This window comes from Lithobates pipiens, unplaced genomic scaffold (genome assembly GCF_037356315.1).
Source record: "Lithobates pipiens isolate NorthernLeopardFrog02 unplaced genomic scaffold, aLitPip1_a1.2 Scaffold_8, whole genome shotgun sequence".
Lineage (NCBI taxonomy): Eukaryota > Metazoa > Chordata > Amphibia > Anura > Ranidae > Lithobates > Lithobates pipiens.
Window position 1 is genome coordinate 194,576,379 of NW_027507903.1, and position 15,888 is coordinate 194,592,266.

The window sequence follows — 15,888 nt, forward strand, 5'->3', positions numbered from 1 at the left end:
GGTTGTCAGTCTTCTGGCTTATTTCTCCATTTGTTCTGGGGGTGCTCCCACATTGTTCCAATTTAGAGAAGACTGTCTACCTTTGCATCTACAAGTACAGGTGTTCAGTTTTCTCTTACCACAACTCATCGCCTATTATTTTCTCCCATAGTAGAGGCTACTACTCTGGAGATGAGACTAATCCACACAATCAGTGTGGCAATCCACTGGGTGGTCGCTAGACATTGGAGAACTTCATTAGTTTCACTCTCCCAAATTAAACACAGCGTGGATTCCATAAATAGAGTCGAAAAAAGTTCACACACACTATATCACACTATGCCTTATTAAAATCGTAAATGGGCTCCTTGGTTTGATAATTGCAATATCTTTGAATGATGCCGTTTTGATGATTAGCACTACATGTATTATCAGCACTATTATCTGCTGTTGTGCCTTGCAAACTGCACATTTTTATAGCTTGTGTTGTTTCAGTCAGGATTTTGTACTATTTGCCATTTCCTTTACATTGTGTTTTGATGAGATTTTATACTGTCACTATCTCTGTACAACTTTTTGAAACTTTCAAATACAAGTTTGTAAACAAAAAAGAAAACTCACAAAGGCCTTCTGGGTTTGGGATAAAATCTGACCCTTGGGTTCCTCCGAAGTAGATTTCTTGGTTGAGGAATCTTCTGCATCCCCATCTACTGGAAATTTCTAATCCTACACTGGTTCTTCATCCATTAATTAATAAGAGGGGAGGTGAAGAGGAATGCTTTCACTTGCTACAAAAGGTGGTCTAAGCCAAAAAGAATTCTGGCAGATGAGAATTCATCCCTTGTTACCAGGGTGGATAAAAATCAACGATTTTTTTTAAAGAAAATAAATTTAAAATTGACTTGATTTAAATCAAATACACCATGTTTGTTACATAGGATCTGGAGCAATGTGCCTCAGAAGTAGTGGAAAAAGCAGACGTGTAGGAGGAGTCAGAACCACCTGGAACTAACTGACACCCGTCCCCCCAAGGAATATTTTTAGGAGAGGCGTCGTTCAGGATTCTCCCTGCTCGATGAAGGTATTTGGGATTCCTCGCCCCCTAGTTCTACTCCTCCCTAACATCGCTAAGATATGGCCCTGTTGACAGTTCTTGCGAGGGACCCTTCCAAAAATAGTGGTCTCAAACAGCTGACAGGGCACTGTGCAAAAATAGCACCAGCATGCTGGTTACACAGGGAAACAGTATTTGCCTTTTTCCAGGTGTGTTAGTTTGGTGAAAAAGAATGCTTCTTTCCCTCACTCAGGCCTGCTGTGACCTGTAGTTCCACAGCGCTGTTCTCCGCTATCCCATGCAATCTATGGCAACATGGTCACAGAGAGCTCTACAACGTTTGTGAAGTCTACCGCCATACTGCACATGTGTGGCCTTACTGGCTAGCAGAAGCATGCAGGGATAAAAAGCTCTGTCCACTGCATTTGGCACCAGGGGCCACCCAGACTGCCTGTGGAGCCCTGTTATGGTACAAAGCACACTGACAACATTTGAAAATAAAAAGCCCAACAACTTGTCTGTCCCACTCAGAGAAGGGGGTAAAAGGAGAAGCTGGAGTACAGATCTCGGGAAAGGGTGCCAGCAGGGCTTTTGCCAAGGTACTCACCCTTTCCTGCCGCAGGACCCCCCCCCAAGGGGTGTCCAATCTTCACCCATGATGGCGGGCCATGCAACAAGGGCTTTCATGGACTCCACTTCTCAGCTGGGGATCATTGCCCTGGGCCTGTAGAGCACCCTGCTGATCCTTAAGGCAATATATCATTGTATATGGTCCCATCATTGCAAAGTCCAGTGCCAACAGTCAACATTACAAGACCTCCCCACATGTTCAGATAGGGGTTTGGGTACCATTCCTCTGGGCATAGTAAATCCCAAGTCAATGGATCTGGAAGAGCTAGTCTCCAAATCCCACATAGCACCGCTGAAAAACTAGCTGTTTTCATGGAGACATTACACAGGCATGACAATCACCTAAGACACTAGCAAAAAAACAAAAACCTTGCCTAGATGGGAGGGGAAATCCCCAGAAGGGGAATTTGTCTTTTTTTGCCAATCTTCAATCTCCTGAAGGTGGCAACACAACATATCCTAATGAATTTGAAGATGACGTCGCTCTGACGAAACGCGTAGGGCGTGGCCTAGGACGTGCACCTCATACTGCTATACAGGCAGCAACGCCAGCGCAGCCATTACAAAGGCGAATTGTTTTATGAAATATTGTGAGTAGTTTGGATTTTAGGTAAATAAATCGTTAGCAAACAGTGTTGCACTATGGTTGTACTTCTGTTTCCTCCCTCATGCACTTGCTAAACGGACTATTTGCGGAAGTAAAAGGGCGAACATTCCCCCAGCACAGCAGGAGCAGAGCCCAAGGAAAGCTGCACAGTGGCTTATACTGTGACTGCTCGGCTAACCCTTTTAGGGTTCTCTGTCTGGTGAGCGCAATTATTTCTCTGACACTGAGTGGCGCACCGGAGAAGATTGTTCCTAACCTTTCTGCACTAGTCACTTTGGTCTACCCTTTTTACTTGAAAAGACTTTATGCGTTTTTTCGAGCAACTGTGTGATGCGATTTTGAAAAAATTTGTTTGGGCATTGAAAGAATTCTTTTTGTTTTTGCTGTTCTTGTTATTTTTATGACTATTTTTATGACTATTTAGGACTGTCACTCTTGGGACTCATAATATAGAGCACAGTTTACAGACCACTAATATAGTGGCTTGTGGTTCGCATATGATCTCTCTCACTTAGCATATATGGTTTATTTATTTACAATTTTATGCAATATTTTCACTATTCTTTGGTTATAACACATGTGCACTTTTTGAGTTGCATGCCAACAGAAAATTTTTTTGTATTTTAATTTTTTACACAACACGCATTTATAAGAAGTATATATATAATATTTGGCAGGTACCACTTATATGGTGGTCCTCAGGAGACCACACATTTCACATTAATTCACAGTATTTATTTATATTATTTTCCGGGGCAACAAATAGGGCCATCTATTTATTACACTGATTAGATCTCTACACACCTTTTTGACACCAGGATATTTGTTAGAAAAGGTTTTAGCGCCACAGCTTAATTCATACTTTAATTTGAAGATACCATTTGACCTGGGATGTGCAATAAAGAAAACAAAATGTACTTCCCGCATACTTCTCCCAACAATGACATAGGAAGGTTGAAATGTTACCTCCAGTGGTTCATCTACAAAACTGTATTTTTTCCTTCCTTCAAATCTATATCATCTTTACTCTACTTAAACTTGGCTGCTAGAATTCCTACTTTGTAGTCAAGCTCATGATCCCAAGCCCCAGAAATTATTTATGGACATACAGCTGTCAGTGACAGTGGTTTCAGCACCCAAAAGTGAGGGAGGTGGATTTGTTCCCCTCACTTTGCTCAATGTGTGTCAATCAGAAATGAACCTTCGATGAAGAACACAACACAAAGAAGCAAAGGTAGGAAGGAAAAGCAGACAAAACAATAATGGGGTTAATGAGACAATGTTAACTGCTGTTGGCAATAGCGTGTTCATAAACTATTTAGCTTTCAAAGTAGCTAAAAATATGTAGAAAATATATATTTTTTTAAAGATGGAAAAGAATACATTTAAGCAGAAAGTGTTTTCTCAACAGCATGAACAATAGTAGATTGACTTCGTCATACTCACTGTAGGGAATGAACAGTTGTTCCCCCTGTTGCCACCCATTCCCAGTGTCCCAACGCAGCAAAGTTCTGCTAAATATCTAGATGTGGAAAATGTACATTTGTTAAAATACAATGTATTCACAAAAAGATTATGGCACGTTCGCAAACAAAAAGCCTATGTAAATACCTCAATTGACGCCCGAGTTTTCTGAAGAGGAAGCTGATAGTGAGGAGAGATAGTGTATTTGGAGTTGACAGAACACATGCACGATAGTATTGCAAGTATTTCCTGAGGCCACTTTTAAAAGCCTAAAATAAAATACAAATAATAAGATTTAGTTTAGCAAACCGGCTTGAAATTCATTAACGTTCCTCAGATTGAAGCACCATCCAATAAGAGAATAAATGTATAGTTCAAATCTGGGTCAATCTATTAAAGTGGATGTAAACCCTCACATATACCCAGTGAAGTGAACAGCCTCAGATGATACACAGATGAAACAAATCTTCCTACATAAGCTGCACTTGTTTATTTGCTGTCTTCAGCTTTCTAGACTCTTTAGAAAGTGCACATCGTGTTAGACATTTTTCTTCCCGTTTCAGCAGTGGGAGGGGAGTCTGGGAATACATGGTGTGTGACCTAATTAGAGGAAAGGCACACAGCCTCTCCACATTGGCAGAGGAACGAAGAAACTTTCAGAGCTGTGCTGTGAATAGACAAACTCTCTGCTAATCTATAGCACCCACCGACACACGTTTCCAGCTGCTTTTATCTCCCATGTTGGAGAACTTGTGAGAAGTTATCATGCTGATAATGGAGCAGCAGAAAGACACGGGACTTAGGGCCTGGAGAGAGATAAGTAATCACTACAGATATACAGTGCCTTGCGAAAGTATTCGGCCCCCTTGAACTTTTCAACCTTTTGCCACATTTCAGGCTTCAAACATAAAGATATAACATTTTTATTTTTTGTGAAGAATCACCAACAAGTGGGACACAATTGTGAAGTGGAACGAAATCTATTGGATTTTTGAAACTTTTTTAACTAAAAAATGAAAAGTGGGGCGTGCAAAATTAATCGCCCCCCTTGCGTTAATACTTTGTAGAGCCACCTTTTGCTGCGATTACAGCTGCAAGTCACTTGGGGTATGTCTCTATCAGTTTTGCACATCGAGAGACTGAAATTCTTGCCCATTCTTCCTTGCAAAACAGCTCGAGCTCAGTGAGGTTGGATGGAGAGCGTTTGTGAACAGCAGTTTTCAGCTCTTTCCACAGATTCTTGATTGGATTCAGGTCTGGACTTTGACTTGGCCATTCTAACACCTGGATACGTTTATTTGTGAACCATTCCTTTGTAGATTTTGCTGTATGTTTGGGATCATTGTCTTGTTGGAAGATAAATCTCCGTCCCAGTTTCAGGTCTTTTGCAGACTCCAACAGGTTTTCATCCAGAATGGTCCTGTATTTGGCTGCATCCATCTTCCCCTCAATTTTAACCATCTTCCCTGTCCCTGCTGAAGAAAAGCAGGCCCAAACCATGATGCTGCCACCACCATGTTTGACAGTGGGGATGGTGTGTTGAGGGTGATGAGCTGTGTTGCTTTTACGCCAAACATATCGTTTTGCATTGTGGGCAAAAAGTTTGATTTTGGTTTCATCTGACCAGAGCACCTTCTTCCACATGTTTGGTGTGTCTCCCAGGTGGCTTGTGGCAAACTTTAGACGAGACTTTTTATGGATATCTTTGAGAAATGGCTTTCTTCTTGCCACTCTTCCATAAAGGCCAGATTTGTGCAGTGTACGACTGATTGTTGTCCTATGGACAGACTCTCCCACCTCAGCTGTAGTTCTCTGCAGTTCATTCAGAGTGATCATGGGCCTCTTGGCTGCATCTCTGATCAGTTTTCTCCTTGTCTGAGCTGAAAGTTTAGAGGGACGGCCAGGTCTTGGTAGATTTGCAGTGGTCTGATACTCCTTCCATTTCAAAATGATCGCTTGCACAGTGCTCCTTGGGATGTTTAAAGCTCGGGAAATCTTTTGGTATCCAAATCCGGCTTTAAACTTCTCCACAACAGTATTACGGACCTGCCTGGTGTGTTCCTTGGTCTTCATGATGCTCTCTGCGCTTTCAACAGAACCCTGAGACTATCACAGAGCAGGTGCATTTATACAGAGACTTGATTACACACAGGTGGATTCTATTTATCACCATCAGTCAGTTTAGGACAACATTGGATCATTCAGAGATCCTCGCTGAACTTCTGGAGTGAGTTTGCTGCACTGAAAGTAAAGGGGCCGAATAATTTTGCACGCACCACTTTTCAGTTTTTTATTTGCTAAAAAAGTTTAAAATATCCAATAGATTTTGTTCCACTTCACAATTGTGTCCCACTTGTTGGTGATTCTTCACAAAAAATTAAAATTTTATATCTTTATGTTTGAAGCCTGAAATGTGGCAAAAGGTTGAAAAGTTCAAGGGGGCCGAATACTTTCGCAAGGCACTGTATGTGCCCAGGTCAGATTTCATGAATGGGGTTTACATCCACTTTAAGGCCACACTGGGGCGGGGAGGTGCGTTGGCGGTAAAGCGCCGCTATTTTTAGCAGCGATTTACCGTCAGATTTGTGGCACTATTTGGCCGCTAGCAGGACGATTTTACCCCCCGCTAGCGGCCGAGAAAGGGTTATAAACCACCGCAAAGCATCTCTGCAGAGGCGCTTTGCCAGCAGTATAGCCGCGGTGCCCCATTGATTTCAATGGGCAGGAGCGGTATACACAACGCTCCAAAGATGCTGCTAGCAGGACTTTTTTTTACTGTCCTGCTAGTGCACCATTCCCTCGGGGCTTTCACACTGGAGGCACAACAGCGGCTGTTTCAGGTCGGTTTGCAGGTGTTATTTTTAGCACAATAGCACCTGCAAAACGACCCAGTGTGGAAGGGGTCCAAGTATAACGTACAGCAAAATATTTTAATTTGTGGAATTATATCCTTGACATACACACTATAATATATATATATATATATATATATATATATATATATATATATATATATATATATATATATATATATATATACACACACACACACATATACACACACACATATACACACACACACACACACACACTTAACACCATGTGCAGGGATGTAAAGTATACAGTATATACTGTATGATAGATCAGTGGTAATCAACTTTCTTGCTATTGGGGGCCTCACGTAAGGCTGCTATCACCACCAAAAGGGCCACACATAGTATTCAGTGAATGTAAGCTACAGAAAGCGGTCATAAACTGCAGACAATCTATATGAGTTGTTGAGAGACTGGGGACATGGCAGATAAGGTAAACATATATTGCTGTCTGGGGGGGGGGGGGGGGGGAATCCACAGTTTGGTCATCAGGGTGATTTTCACTTAGATATTCAGTCTTTGGATAGGCTGTTTAAGTCATATGGCTGGCCTGTCAGTCTTCATACCTATTGCTTGCTGGACACCCTGGTGCTACTCTCACAAACACGGAACATATTGTCACTCTTGAGTCTGGAATTAATGCAGCACCACACTTCTACATGCAGGATATGCCAATGCAAGTGGGCCCAATCACCCTAACATTAACCCTTCTCACTAAGTACATAAAAAAAAAAAGGGGGGGGGGGGTGATGGCTACCCCCTCCCCTTTCTCACTTGAGTTTAGAGAGGGGAAGGAAAAAATAAATAAAAAACACTTTTTTTTCCCCCTTTTCTTTTTCTTCTTTCCCTCCTTCTCCTCTTCATAGTTTTCTATTTTTACTTTTCTGTCTGTCACCTCTCTGTCTTTTCTTCTCCTATAATGGGCAATTACCCTTGCGGATGGATACATGGGGGAACCGACCCTTGGTCGGTAGATTTGACTATATATTTTTTCAAATCTGAAAATGTGTCCATCCTTAATGTTCCTTTTTGCATGTATACGTCTACTTGATATACAGTAATTTCATGCATTCACTTTCACAATAGACCAAGGACAAATTGGTTGTATGGTCCAGAATTGTACATTGCATGCTTGCCACATAAGTAGTGAGGATCTAGTTTTTGTTCCCCACATCCTTCTTTCCATTTGTCTGCATAAGACACTCAAGCTGTGACTTCTGTGTACTGACCATGAAGGAGATATGTTTTCAACTATACATTTTGGCCATCCTGTTATGTTGAATTTCAATAAAAATCGTTATGGAACTAAAAAAGGGGAATGATGGGGTCCTCAATGACACTTTGCTGCCAGACAGGGCCAGGAAAGAAGCTGCAGTCAGAAAGCTGACCTAGGTCCTTCTCATGGGCAAAATCCACAGGAGAGCCCAGAGAAAAGCACGACACACTCTAGAAACAAACATGAAGAAATCATTGCAGAAAGAGATGCCCGAGAGGGCATGGTTAGATTTCTTCCTACTGTTACACTTTGTTTGGCAGACAAACAATTGTGGGAACCAACAATGGGAACTTTTTCTTCATGATAGTATCTTGCTACAAAGCATAATAGCATCCAACATACAGTAAATAATATGCTCTTTAATAAAGACAAAATAAAAATTCAGACCCCATTCTCCTAGAATGACACTGAAAACAGGTAAGGGTGGAGGGGTCAGTGCTCTATATAAAAAGGTTCTTCACTCATAGGGGGTTAAGAAAAAGGGCAAAACATCACATTTGCTACTTGACATAAAATATTAGAACATTCACAGTACCTGAAATACAAGGCCTTTGCTTTGTGAGGAGTCCAGGGCAGATTGCAATGAAAAATGACTCAGCCTGGTATAGTAAGTCCCATATTCAGCCACTTGTGCCAACAGATTAGCTATGTTTTCAGGGGACGTTCCAGATACATAGATACCCTGCTTAACTACAAAGGCTTGAGTGGGCTGCAAAAAAGGGCAAATATTAAACGGAATCTCAATTAAACATAAAAAAAATTCTTGATCAATTTCTAGTTCCTGCAAGTAGCAAAATGTTCAGACATGTCTAGGGTGGACCCGATCGGACCACCCATTGTTCTCTATGGACCGGCAGATGTCAGCGGACATGTTTCCGCAGTCATCCAATCCATTCCGCTAAAAAACAGACGTATGGGAATACGTTCATCATCCGTCGGGCGGAACAGATAGGACAACAATCGAATAGAAATGGACATGTAATCCTTATCTATCCATCCGTCCAATAGAGAACAGTGGGCTGTGTCCATGTCTGCTCTGCATAGCAGAGTGAACTTGGACCAGTCATCCACCTCAGTGGGGATCAGCAGTCAGATCCCTCGCTGAGCAGGCGGATCCGCTTGGATATGGTTGAAAATTTCAGGTGAAGAGTGGCCGTCTGCATTCAAAATACTTTGTTTACAATTTAAGTGCGTCAACGTATCAGGAGCTGTGCTAGTTGCATTTACCTGGTGCCCAACAATCAGCAGGCCACACATAAGAGGGACAGTGGGCTGAGTGTTGGGCACTAAATGCACCATTAAGATCTTCATAAAATCACCTAATATAGCATTTTAAGGACTGCGTACAGAATACCAAGCTAAACATTTATATACAAGTAACAGACCATTAGGTATGGTATATATAAATAATACATTTAAAAAAAAAAATTCACCGATTCAGTTTGGGTTGTAAGGAAGAAACCTAGAAATCTGCATCTTATGACACTTGTTCAGTGAAGTTTGACAGCATTTGCATTACAGCTACTTGAGGAAACATTCACGAGTATGATTTACCTGGTTAAAGGAGAATGTAGAGGACACAACACCAATAAGAACATTGAGAACATCCTTCACCAGCTCAGGCTCTTTAAGCATCACATAAGGTGCCGACTGTATAGCTGTGTTGCTGAGCATCTGCAAACCTCCCTCATATATTTTATACATTTTATCAAATGCTTCTCGGCCTGCCTCCGTGAGATAGGGATCTTCTCTCTTACCTGGAGGACTAAGGGAAAAAAATGTATTGGTAATGTGTTCACGTCAAAGCTAACCTGTAACACATAACCCAAAAATCTACAAATAATCATATGAAATACCATTGCCATTCATGGGTCCCAGAGGCTCGTGTAACAGGTTATGTTTATTTTTCTTCTGCAAAGTTACATAGTTAGCAAGGTTGAAAAAAAAATGAAAAAATAAAAGAAACACAAGTCCATCCAGTGTGTCTGTTTTTATGTTAATAATACATTGTATAACCCTAAATAAGCAGAGCACAATTTTGGGACTTTAAATGAAGCGAGCATGAAAGAGGTGCCCGCCTCCATCCCTATCAAAATATAAAAAATGGGGGGAGGGGGGAAAAAGGGGAGAAGGGTGGGACTTTTAGATGAAGCGCACAGCAAGTAAAAAAGTTGGTCAAGCGACTAGAAAATGAAATTTATTCATATTTCATAATCCATAATCCACCATAAAACATTTTGGGCATCAAGCCTCTAACAAATATTTTGGGCATCAAACCTCTATAAGGTGGATCTTAAATAAACAAACAATGTATAAAAATGTATCACAATCCAATAGATCTTAACATTTGAAAAAAGCAGCAATGACAATTAATGCATAAAGTACACAGAGTGATAGTAAATTATATTGAATACACATAAAATCAAATGATGTCTTATTATTCCATGATTAATGTAGGAATTAAAAAGCGATAAAAGCTCGACGCGTTTCGCGGCACGACAACCGCTCATCAGGAGCAAAATCATGGAGTAAATCTAAAAAAATATAGAATAAAAAATGAACAAAAGATAAAAAAATAAAATAACAAAGATTGAATAAGAAGTATAAAAGGAAGAGAAGTATAATTTTATAATTAATGAGAGCTATGCATCCAACTCACGTCTGCACCCACACACCAGCAGATTAGCATCGAGGATCGCCACAACATCGCAGAGCAAAACTCCCGGTCACCACAAAGGCTAGCATGGGCGATAACACCCACCACAGGCACCTCCAAAGTGAAAATGTGCATGTGTGAGGTGTGAATGAAAATCCCAGAAGGGAGCCTAGGTGAAAATAATTGGAAAAAATAAAAATAAAAAATTATGTTAATAATGTGTGTATGTTAGTGTATCAACAAAGTGAAAAAAAAATAAGAAAAAAATAAAAATAAAAATAAAATTTTAGTGTACCTATAGCCAAAAAGTGGGCCATAAAAAAGTGAATATGATCTGTCAAATAGAGCAGATGATGGTGTGTGAACCTAACTGAGGAAATGCCTAAATAGGTGCACCGCCTTTTGTCCCACCCCCAGCACCACGCTGGCCGAGACAACACCGACGAGAGGAATGCTTTCACCTGGGCGGCTCAGCCGTCCGGCGATTAGCGCCAGTCCATCTACCTCAGTGTGTCCAAACCAGGGGATGACATATCGCCAGCAGTGCACAGCCACAAAGGACAGAGCACTCCTGACGTCCCCAGCGTGATGCTGGCAGGCAGGGACCAGAGGTCCGCCCCCTCCGCATCACAAGGAGGCGGGAAAGGGCGGCGTACCCGCAAGGCACATTTCAGTAACCGGAAGACCAGCAACAGCGAACGAGGCAGCGGAACCAAATGCAAGCCCCAAGGTGTGCAAATGCAGACCGGGGACACAACAGCCCACACCAAAAACATAATGTTTATATGGTTTAATAGTCAATATATTCAAAGAGAAAATATGAATATATTATATTATTATTATATATTATATATATATTGACTATTAAACCATATAAACATTATGTTTTTGGTGTGGGCTGTTGTGTCCCGGGTCTGCATTTGCACACCTTGGGGCTTGCATTTGGTTCCGCTGCCTCGTTCGCTGTTGCTGGTCTTCCGGTTACTGAAATGTGCCTTGCGGGTACGCCGCCCTTTCCCGCCTCCTTGTGATGCGGAGGGGGCGGACCTCTGGTCCCTGCCTGCCAGCATCACGCTGGGGACGTCAGGAGTGCTCTGTCCTTTGTGGCTGTGCACTGCTGGCGATATGTCATCCCCTGGTTTGGACACACTGAGGTAGATGGACTGGCGCTAATCGCCGGACGGCTGAGCCGCCCAGGTGAAAGCATTCCTCTCGTCGGTGTTGTCTCGGCCAGCGTGGTGCTGGGGGCGGGACAAAAGGCGGTGCACCTATTTAGGCATTTCCTCAGTTAGGTTCACACACCATCATCTGCTCTATTTGACAGATCATATTCACTTTTTTATGGCCCACTTTTTGGCTATAGGTACACTAAAATTTTATTTTTATTTTTATTTATTTTTTATTTTTTTTTACTTTGTTGATACACTAACATACACACATTATTAACATAATTTTTTATTTTTTCCAATTATTTTCACCTAGGCTCCCTTCTGGGATTTTCATTCACACCTCACACATGCACATTTTCACTTTGGAGGTGCCTGTGGTGGGTGTTATCGCCCATGCTAGCCTTTGTGGTGACCGGGAGTTTTGCTCTGCGATGTTGTGGCGATCCTCGATGCTAATCTGCTGGTGTGTGGGTGCAGACGTGAGTTGGATGCATAGCTCTCATTAATTATAAAATTATACTTCTCTTCCTTTTATACTTCTTATTCAATCTTTGTTATTTTATTTTTTTATCTTTTGTTCATTTTTTATTCTATATTTTTTTAGATTTACTCCATGATTTTGCTCCTGATGAGCGGTTGTCGTGCCGCGAAACGCGTCGAGCTTTTATCGCTTTTTAATTCCTACATTAATCATGGAATAATAAGACATCATTTGATTTTATGTGTATTCAATATAATTTACTATCACTCTGTGTACTTTATGCATTAATTGTCATTGCTGCTTTTTTCAAATGATAAGATCTATTGGATTGTGATACATTTTTATACATTGTTTGTTTATTTAAGATCCACCTTATAGAGGTTTGATGCCCAAAATATTTGTTAGAGGCTTGATGCCCAAAATGTTTTATGGTGGATTATGGATTATGAAATATGAATAAATTTCATTTTCTAGTCGCTTGACCAACTTTTTTACTTGCTGTGTGCTTCATCTAAAAGTCCCACCCTTCTCCCCTTTTCCCCCCTCCCCCCATTTTTAATATTGTATAACCCTGTATGTTGTGGTCGTTAAGGTACTCATCTAATAGCTTTTTGAAATTATCACTGCCCCCTGCTGATATCACTGCTTGTGGAAGAGAATTCCACATCCTTACCACTCTTACAGTAAAGACTCCTCTAAGCAGTTTAAAGGTTAACCCGCTTCTCTTCTAATTTTAGTGAATGGCTGCGTGTCTTTTCAAACTCCCTTTCACCGAAAAGTTTGTTCCCTATGCTAGGGTCACCAGTAAGGTATTTGTACATTGATATCATATCCCCTCTCAATGCTTCTAGTCCTTCCCCATAGTGGAGATCCTCCAGTCCCTTAATTGGCTTCGTTGCCCTTCTCGGGACTCTCTCCAGTTCCAGCACATCCTTCCTGAGAACTGGTGCCCAGAACTGGAAAGCATACTCCAGGTGTGACCAAACCAGAGTCTTTTAGAGCGAGACAATTTCGTTTTATCTCTAGAGTTAATCCCCTTTTTAATGCATGCTAATATTCTGTTGGCTTTGCTTGCAGCAGCTTGGCATTGCATGCCATTGCTGAGCTGGTCATCTACTAGGACCCCCAGGTCCTTTTCCATCGTAGATTCCCCCAGAGGATCTCCCCCTAGTGAGTAAATTGAATTCATATTTTTACCACCCAAATGCATTACTTTACATTTTTCAACATTAAACCTCATTTGCCATGTAGATGCCAGCCCCATTAATTTGTTTAGGTCTTCTTGCAAGGTTTCCACATCCTACACAGAAGTTATTGCCCTGCTTAATTATGTATCGTCCGCAAATACTGAGATTGAGACATTTATCCCAACCTCCAGATCTTTTATGAATAAAATTAAATAGGATTGGTCCCAGGACAGAACCCTGTGGGACCCCGCTTTCTACACCAGTCCATTCCGAGTACTCCCTATTTATCACCACCCTTTGACTCCCCCCCCGTAACCAGGTTTTCAATCCATGTACTCGCCCTATGGTCCATGCCAACAGACCTTAATTTGTACACTAACCATTGGTGGGGAACTGTATTGAATGCCTTTGCAAAAGCTAGATATCCCAAATCCTTAGCCCTTCCTTTATATGGATGGCAGCTCATTTCTTCATGGAAGGTTAATAGATTGGTCTGGCAAGAATGATTCTTCATGAACCCGTGCTGATTACTGCTAATGATACAGTTTTTTTTACTAAAATCTTATCTATAGTCCCTTATCATTCCCTCCAAGAGCTTGCATACTATTGATGTTAGGCTAACTTGTCTGTAGTTCCCAGGGATGTATCTCGGCCCTTTTTTAAATATTGGTGCCACGTTGGCTTTTCTCCAATCAGCTGTTACCCATCCAGTCAGTAGACTGTCCACAAAAATTAGGAACAATGGTCTGGCTGTCATATGACTGAGCTCCTTTAAGTAGACCTTCAGTAATTTTTTATATTTCCATCTAATAAATCTTCTGCCCTTGTTGTTTTAACTTTGGAGAGTAAAACTTTTTTTCTGCCAGTAAATACCTTATAGAACCCACTTCCCGTTTCTTATCTGGTCATTAGCCTAGGCTTATAGCATCATGCACAGCTCCCTCTCTCATTCTGGTGAGAGCTTGCTGGGAAGGGAGAGGGGATACGTCATAAGAGTCATCTTTGGCAAGTACAGAAACACAGTATATAAAATATGCAAAAGTGGTTGGAGGGAAGCTTCAAAATGGAAAAGATGTTTTTATTAAAGCGCTGAGCAAACTGTTGGCGCTATATAAAACCTGTATAATAATAATAATATTACAAATTACGCGAGCAGACTGCAGCTCCTCTAAAAGAGTCATCTGGTCCCGGTGACTTATGTTATGTTTTTCAAGTCTATTTCTAATACTGTCCTCTGTAAGCCATGAGGGTGCTTCCTGTGACGTGCTATGGAAATTAACATTACAGTCTTGGTTACTGTAACTCCCCGATTGGTCAGCAGATTGCAGAACGAACTGTGAAATGGTGCAGGAATCGGATAGCATAAGTGTGAACACCCATGCAATCCGATTCCAGTACAGACCAAAAAAAAGGGTCCTGTACCATTTTGGTGCAAATGTGTTGCGATTTCAGCCATACAGTTTGTATGACTGAAATCGCATCGCACAGACATCACATGTGAACTGAACAGCAATGCGGTGTGAATCACATGCAATGTCTGGCATTGCACTAGTGTGAACCGGGGCCTGAAACCTTAAAGGAGTTGTAAAAGCAAAAGGTTTTTTTATCTTGTTTTCTATGCATTAAAGCGGAGTTCCACCCAAAAATGGAACATCCGCTTTTCCGTATCTTCCCCCCTCCAGTGTCACATTTGGCACCTTTATCCACCCATCCTTGCTCAGCCATACATACTCAGCAATACTCATCCACCCCCAGCCATTCTGGGCAATACTCAGCCGTACCCAGCCATACTCCCCCTCTGTATGTGGCCAGGCTGTGGAAGTCTCACACATGTGGTATCGCCATACTTAGGAGTAGGAGAATCTATTTTGGGGTATCATCTTTGGTATGTACATGCTATGTGCTAAAAATATTGTATAAATGGACAACTTTTGTTTAAAACGCATTTTTTTTTTAAATTTCTTTCCACATTTTCCAAAAATGTGTAGAAAAAAAAAAAATGACATGTTCAAAAGACTCATTATGGCTCAGATTATATGTTGGGGTGTTTACTCTCCAAAATGGGGTCATTTTTGGGGCGTTTTTATTGTCCTGGTGCTCCAGGGCCAGTGTAAGTGGTATTCAGGAAATTAGATGTGTAATTTATGCTCCAGAACACCTGATGGTGCTCCCTGCATGTTGGGCCTCTATATGTGGTCATGCTGTGTAAAAGTCTCACACATGTGGTATCACCATACTCGGGAGAAATAGCAGAATGTGTTTTTGGGTGTAATTTGTGGTATGCATATGCTGTGTGTGAGAAATAACCTGCTAATATGACAATTTTGGGGAAAAAATTAAATCTTGGTTTTGCAAAGAATAGTGGGAAAAAATGACAACTTCAAAAAACTCACAATGCCCGTTTCTAAATACCTTGGAAGGTCTACTTTACAAAAAGGGGTCATTTAGGGGGTATTTGTACTTTCCTGGCATGTTAGGGTCTCAAGAAATGAGGTCATCATACACAAACTCA

General features: G+C 41.3%; 1 protein-coding gene across 1 annotated transcript in view; it reads right to left on the bottom strand.

Annotated features, from left to right (window-relative positions):
• Positions 1-15,888, bottom strand: part of TUBGCP6 (tubulin gamma complex component 6) — a 92,043-nt gene that overhangs the window by 63,044 nt on the left and 13,111 nt on the right. Inside the window, exons 4-7 of the mRNA XM_077473122.1 lie at positions 9,438-9,648; positions 8,419-8,592; positions 3,882-4,003; positions 3,717-3,792 (exon numbers count right to left, since the gene is read on the bottom strand). Coding sequence (XP_077329248.1) covers positions 3,717-3,792; positions 3,882-4,003; positions 8,419-8,592; positions 9,438-9,648 — 583 coding nt within the window. The remainder of the gene's footprint in view (positions 1-3,716; positions 3,793-3,881; positions 4,004-8,418; positions 8,593-9,437; positions 9,649-15,888) is intronic.